The 6,736-nt window shown below is 51.1% G+C and overlaps 2 protein-coding genes across 9 annotated transcripts in view; one reads left to right on the forward strand and one right to left on the reverse strand.

Moving 5' to 3' along the window:
* MEGF6 (multiple EGF like domains 6) overlaps nucleotides 1-1,699 on the forward strand; it is a 372,060-nt gene extending 370,361 nt beyond the window's left edge. For all 5 annotated transcript variants that reach the window (XM_069079590.1, XM_069079592.1, XM_069079591.1 and 2 more), the window contains one exon: nucleotides 696-1,699. In XM_069079590.1, coding sequence (XP_068935691.1) covers nucleotides 696-760 — 65 coding nt within the window. In that variant the 3' untranslated portion in view covers nucleotides 761-1,699. The remainder of the gene's footprint in view (nucleotides 1-695) is intronic.
* Nucleotides 1,700-2,474: 775 nt separating this feature from the next.
* The window catches only part of ARHGEF16 (Rho guanine nucleotide exchange factor 16), a 71,503-nt gene continuing 67,241 nt past the window's right edge, over nucleotides 2,475-6,736 (reverse strand). For all 4 annotated transcript variants that reach the window (XM_069079597.1, XM_069079599.1, XM_069079598.1 and 1 more), the window contains 3 exons: nucleotides 6,293-6,366; nucleotides 3,856-3,957; nucleotides 2,475-3,350 (listed from right to left, as the gene is read on the reverse strand). In XM_069079597.1, coding sequence (XP_068935698.1) covers nucleotides 3,211-3,350; nucleotides 3,856-3,957; nucleotides 6,293-6,366 — 316 coding nt within the window. In that variant the 3' untranslated portion in view covers nucleotides 2,475-3,210. The remainder of the gene's footprint in view (nucleotides 3,351-3,855; nucleotides 3,958-6,292; nucleotides 6,367-6,736) is intronic.

Consider the following 6,736-nt stretch of genomic DNA (forward strand, 5'->3'; position numbering starts at 1 on the left):
CCAAATCTCCCACATGCCTCTCAGCCAAATACTATTCAGTGATCCTACATCTACTGAGTAGCAGCTAGGGGGTGCAATGAATTGAGTGCCAGGCTTGGAGTTGAGAAGACTTGGGTTTCAGTCCAGACTCAGACATTTGATCCGGGACATAGCAGTTCACCTCATCCCTCAGCCTTGTTTTCCCCATCTGTAAAATGTAGGGGAAGACTCCAAGGCTTCGGAGGTCCCTTCCAACTCTTAAATCTGATCTTTGGGTCTGATGGAACCCTCACAGCAACCCTACTTGATCCCATACAGGTAGCCCCTGTGTCTGGCAAGGCCACTGCAAACAGAGTAAAGGGGAGTGGTGTTAAACATGGCTCGTTAAGACATCAGCCCAGTCACCCTTCCATTCCCTGGTCCCCTTAACTGGTAGAGCTTGCCCACTCCTCAAATTACCATTTGACCATTTATATGTTCTATCGCCAACCCAACGTGAGCTCTTTAGCTCCACTGTAGACATGTTTTCTGTAGAGAAAAAGCTGCTAATTTTGTGTTACTTTCAGGACTTGGTCACCATCTTACTGGGGTTAAGTTGCTACAGGCAGGAAATGATCCTTCATCTGCCTCTTTCTTCCCCATATTACTAACCACCTAGAGGCTTCTCAATCACTTCTCAGACTCATTTTGTCTTTCCTTTCTCCTTCTGTTATCAGTGGCTTCACGTCCTTCATCCTACAGATCACCTCCCAGATTCAGCCCACAGCCAGCAAAACATTAGCCCCCAGCCTCTGTCTTCCACTGCTACCCACCCTTCCTCCCCTGGCCCTGCCCATCCTTCCAGTGTCACTGTATGTGAGCGACGAAAAATCCTCGGGAAACCATGGGTCGACTGGTTCCATCATAGCCATCGTTTTATCTTTTTGAACCAGCGTTCTCTCTGATGCTGCTGGTGTGGCTGTGGTGACTACGATGCTTTATAACTTGCCACTCCTGGGGTCTCAGTTCCCCCACCAAGAGGCTTAAGGATGGACTGACAGCTCCTCGGGCTCAGGCCAAGGAGGGATGGCCACAGAAAGGTCCGCCTTAAGCTCCCTGTGTCGGGCTGGTGGCCAGGACAGTCCCAAAGGCACTGACTCAACCAGGAACAATTGTGTTCTAAGGAACACCCATCAAGCCCCACCAGCCACAGCCCGTGAAGGGCGCTCCAAGCCGCTCAGAGGACAAGGAGATGGCTTCTGGGCTTGGCCTGTTTGTTTCTGGCTCTCCCCTGCAATCTACCAGCAGGCTTCACCTGGTGTTAACCAAAGGGACCGATGGCTACTGGACAGTTCCAGCCCCACCCTGTCCTGTTCTGGGGGCAGTTCCCTGTTTACCTGGAAATATAGTCCAATATGTATTTATGTAAAGATATTTATGGGCAGCTGTACAAAGTCAGGTTCTGGGGGGTGGGGGTGGGGGCAGGCCTGGTGCTCCTGGGAGTCACTGGAAGGGATATATAGAGCCCCAGACAGTGGCCTCTTTGCTTCTTCTACTCTGTGCTAAAGGCGTCCCCCCGACTCCATCCTGGGGTGGATCGAGTGTTCTGTTTTCAGCTGAGTGGGCACAACCGTGCCCTCCCTTTATATATCAGCCGGCCAACCGATGTGTACTGTAAGGGCTCCATGCCAAAGGGGGCCCAGCACTGTGTAAAACTCACTAAGTTAAAGGAAAGACACTTTTTGGTTTGTTTGGTGTGATTCTTATGAGGGAACGTCTTGCTGGCGGAAAAGTTAGATCCTTGTGAGCCTAGAACCTTGAAATGAGACGTTCGGGGGAGGGAGTGGTAGACTTGGCTTCTAATCCCAACTCTGTTACCATGTTGTGTGACCTTGGGGAATTCATTTTACCTGTCCAGGCCTCAGTTTCCTCATCGATAAAGTGAAGGTGGTTGTAGGTGACCTCTAAGGTTCCATCTCTAAGATTCTCTGGCTCGCACAATCAGACTCAGAGCTAAAAGGGTCTCTAGAGGCCATCTAGGCCAAACTCCAAACTACTTGTTTTACCAACGAGGAAACTGACACCTAGCATCTTGGACACTTTGGGAATTCAGAACCTTTGGAGCATAACTCTGGGCCCAAACTGGGCTGCCAAAGGTTCTAGATGCCATGAGCCTAAGGTGGTATCTCAGAGTTCTAGATCTCTAGGCTTTGAGTGACAGGATGATTCTAGGTCATGGGAAAATTGGGCAGGGTTCTGTATCATCGAAAGGTGGATGGCTACATGGATCTAGAAGTCTAGACTCAGGAGTCCCAGATTCAGAAAACTCTGGACATTCTCCTTCTAAGGTCCAAGCTTTGAGATGTAGGTCAGTGGTTCCAGGCTCTGAGATGCAAAAGCTGAGAACCTTGGAATCCAGGCACTTGGAGAGTGATTGAGGTTTACAGGAACCTTAGGATTCTGGGTTATAGGACCTCAGGACACAAGGTCCCTTCCTACAGTAAAGAAACAGCGGGTTTTAATGAAATAATTTTAATGACTTTTATATTTCTCAGACAAACACAATATACAACAATGTACAGTCCAGTGCTCCTTCCCTGGTCCCTCAGAGTCAGCGCCAGGGGCTTTCAAGTCCTTCTGTGCCCCCCCACACCCACCTAGTAGGACCCGGAGGCCACGAGAAGGAGGGACAAAGGCAGATCATTGCTGGGCCGATGAAAATGGGAGTGCAGGTGACAGAGGAGGGCTGGGTTGAGAAGCTGTAATAAGGATGGCCTAAAATCCCCAGTCCTTTGGAAGGGATTAAGCATTTCCTCTTTAAGGCCATGGTTGGGATGTGTGACAGGTGGTACTGGGTGAGAAGACAGGGGCATTGTTATTGGATATACCTACAGGGGCACCTTTTGGCCCACCTAAAGTGGCCTTACTTCAAGTTAATTTGGGGTAGCCTGGAGCTCAGAGAGGGGGCAAAACATCAACAAAACAGGGGCAAACTGAGGACCAACCAGATATGCCCAGGCTTCTCAAAATTGGAACAAAGATTGGCCCAGGGAAAAGGGTAATGGGAAAGGGTGCCCTCCCTCCTATTCCTGGTGAAGAGAGGGCTGACTGGAACCCTAGAGACTCCCTGGAAAGGCTTCACAGGCTCACAGGCACCAGTTGCAAACTCTGATAGGGAACCCATCATCTCTTGTGAAACTCTTGCACCTAGACAAGAAACTTGGAAAGCCTGAGAAGGCTCTGGTGAGTTGTCTACACATCTGTCTCTACCCTAAGTCGTTCCAGCCTGCGCACATTGCCCTCCACGGCCACTCTGCTGGTGATGGCTCGGGCATAGTCCTCGGGGAACCAGCCAATCTCTCCATCACGCAGACGCTCTCCATAATACCAGCCTGTTTAAAAAAAATAGTAGAAAGAGCTCATTCCTGAGTGTTTGGACAGAGTGGAGGCAGGTAATGGGGAGGCCACTGGCATGGTCGGTCAGCTCTTGGTACCATCCTAAAATGCTTTGGGTCCCCATATGGATCAGGGAATCTAGGGGACTTCCCTATTAAAGACATCTCAGAAAGGGGATTAGAGAATGATTGAGCATGATTTCAAGTTCCCAAATTCGATCTTGGACAAGTTAATTCATCTAAGTCTCAGTTTCCCCATCTGTAAAATGGGGACAATAACACTTGTACCACCTATCTCAGAGGTTTGCCATAAGAAAAGCAGTTTATAAACCCCAAGCCCTATAGAAGTGTGGGCAATTATCAATAACTCTCAGGATCCAGTTGACACAATATTTGCCCCAAGGTGCATCTGCTTGTAAAGAGAGGCACTCAGCTCGGCTGCGTGACATTCTGGGAAGTTTTTCTAAGCTGGCCCATTGGGGCCCATCCATTAGACTCTCACCGTCCTCTTGCTGCTGGATCAGGACCACGTCTGCCTGTTGGAGGGTGATCTCATCGGCCTGTTTGGCAAAATAGGCCTTGGTGATCTCCACCTGGTGCAGATCTGAGGACAAGGATGGAGATGAGTCACTCAGGTTGTATAAACAGGGAAAAGAATGGGGTCGGGGCTTCCCTGAGCCTCTGCAATGGGCCCTGACTGCCAGAGCCAGAAAATTGGAGGGGGAGAAGAGGACAGGGGACAAATATGGAAGGGAAAAGAGATGAAGGCAAGGAAGGAGAGAGAGGAGGGAGGTAGGGAGAGAGGAAAGAAGAGGAGGGAAGGAAAAACCCTTGGTCACAGAAGAAAAAGAAGGGATTTGGGGCAGTCAGATGCTTCTTCCTGACCCCTGTCTGCCTAGGTGGGGTCCATAGGAGAGGAGGGGCCGCTTCCCCCTTCCCCTCACCTCTGCCTTGGAGGAAAGAATTTTGGTACCAAGGGGCCCCCCTTGGGAAGCCGGGGCTGTGCTCCAGCCACCAGAGCCCTCAAGCCTGGAACCTGGAGGAGAGAACAGGCCTGCAGCTAAGGGAGATTCCAGTCTTGCTCAGACAGTAGCTATCTCCTCCTCCCGGGTCCTGCTCTTGGTGGGTCTCCTCCTCCCGGGTCCTGCTCTTGGTGGGCAGCCCCGGTCCCCTCTGGCCACCTCAGCTTTATGGTTCTGGTGGGAGAGTGGGGCCAAGCTCTGGGACGTGCTCCACACTGCGGGGCCGGCAGAGGGCGCCCAGGGAGCATCTCCTGGCTTACTGATGGCCTCCCAAGCTGAGATCTCCCTTCCTTGCTTTGTCCCCAGTTTCTTGCTTCGGGAAGCCTCCTTCTGTCTAACCCTATGCAGAGGGGAGGTCAAGAAAGACATCTGACTTAAAAGAGGGACACAGGTACACAGAGACTCATGACTGTCAATTATTGCATTAATAAGCACTTATTAAACACCCATTGTTGTCCTGGCATTATCTGGGTACTGGGTGGGTGGCAGAAACAAAAAGGAAAAAGTCCCTGTATTGAGGGTGACAACACATACACGGATAAATATATACCAAAATGGGGATGTGTCTTTCCTGGGGGATTAGGCAAGGCTGCCTGGAGAAGGTGGTTGTTGAACTGAGCCCTCAGGGAAGCTAAGAAGTCTGACAGATGGAGGTGAGGGGGAGAGCATGCCGGGCTGAGGGCACAGCCCATGCAAAGGCAGAGGTGGGAGATACATCATTATGAAAGGGACACATTAAGAAGACCAGTTTGGCAGGACCATAGTGTATATGGAGGGGAGACGTGATTAGGCAGAACTTTAAATGACAAACAAGAGAGTCTTGATTTGACCCCAGAGGTCATAGGAGTCACTGGAATTTATTGAGCAGGGGTCAATGGTCAGACCTGTTTCGTGTTAGGTCTGCGTTGGGGATAGAAGGCAGGGATACCAGTTAGTATGATATTACAATAGTTCAGGTGGAAAATGAAGGCCTGAACTAGCTATGTGAGTAGATAGAAGGGAAAACATGCAAGAGATGGGGTAACTGAGGGAGTATGTCGGGTGAGGGAGAGTGAGAAATTGAGAATGATCCTGAGGTCATGTGTATGTGGGTAACTGGGAGGCTGGTGGGGTCTTTGGCAGAAATAGGGGTGTGTGAAAGACAGGTGGGTTTGGACAAGTGGAGCCCGAGACACGTCTAGGGATGTCTCATTTGAAATGTCTGGTTGGCAGTTGGTGATGGACTGGAATTCGGGCCCAGGAGACAGGAACTGGCTGGCCTGGGGAATCCTCTCGGTCCCATGGGAGCTGGTGGGATCACCAGGTGAGAGAGTATAGACAGAAAAGCAAAGCAGGCCCAAGGATCCCTGACCCCACAGTTAATGGGAGTGACATGAAGATTCAGGAAAAAAGACTGAGAAGGAACAAGAGGTCAGACAGGCTGGGTGAGAACCACTAGTCACAGCAATGCAGAGAAGAGAGAGTATCCGGGGGGAGAAAGTGTTAAATGCCTGCTCACAGACCTGCACTGAGCCCTCCCCCCATTCACAGACAAACAGGTGTGTTTACAGACACACAGACCCTCCCAAAGATCTGAGCAGAGTTAAACTAGGGCTCTCTCTGGGAGGCTGAGCAGTGGCAGATGTTCTCAGATCCAACCGAGGTGTGGCGGGGGGGAAGGGGAATCTCTGTTTTCCTTACAGCTGAAGGCAGAACCAGAACCAGCCCTGAGACCCTCACCCCCCAGATTCCTGCTCCAACAAAAGCATCCAGCCCTCTGCTTCATCTCTGAAGAATCTGAGTTCCTCCACTCCCTAACTCCCACCTGCTGAAAGCTCCTATCAGCAAGAGCCAGAATTATGCACTCCAGCTGCACGGAGGAGGCCGAGCGGCTCGCCCCCGCCTGGATTCGTCCTCCCTCCCGAGCCCGATTCTCACCTCCTTTACTGGCTAGGCCTTGCTCCTGGTTTCCCTTATACTCCAGGGCAGTGATCCACCGGGCCCGGTCACTCCTGTGGAGATGAGAGAAAACAGGCTGAGAGTCTGGAGTTCCCAGGGAAAACATTTAGAACCAGCAGGGAACTCAGGACATCAGGTCCAACCTTTGCATCTTACAGAGGAAGAAGCAGGGGGAGAGAGAGGAGAAAACTAGAGAAAAAGTGTGAGAGAGAGACAGAGACAGTGAACAGCAGGGGTGGGATTCCAGCCCGTACATAAAGAGCTGGCTTTGGAGTCAGAGGACCTGAGCTCCAATCTGGGGCCCTTCTGGGCTGGAGGTGGGCCTGGAGTACGTGATGGCCCTGGAATCACTTGAATTATAGCGGGGTCCTGATTGGTGCCAATGGTGAATCCCCCACGGTGGTTACGTCATTCCAATACACA

Source organism: Petaurus breviceps, unplaced genomic scaffold (genome assembly GCF_028583685.1).
Source record: "Petaurus breviceps papuanus isolate PSGF00001 unplaced genomic scaffold, PetGlider_PUasm1.0 91041, whole genome shotgun sequence".
NCBI lineage: Eukaryota > Metazoa > Chordata > Mammalia > Diprotodontia > Petauridae > Petaurus > Petaurus breviceps.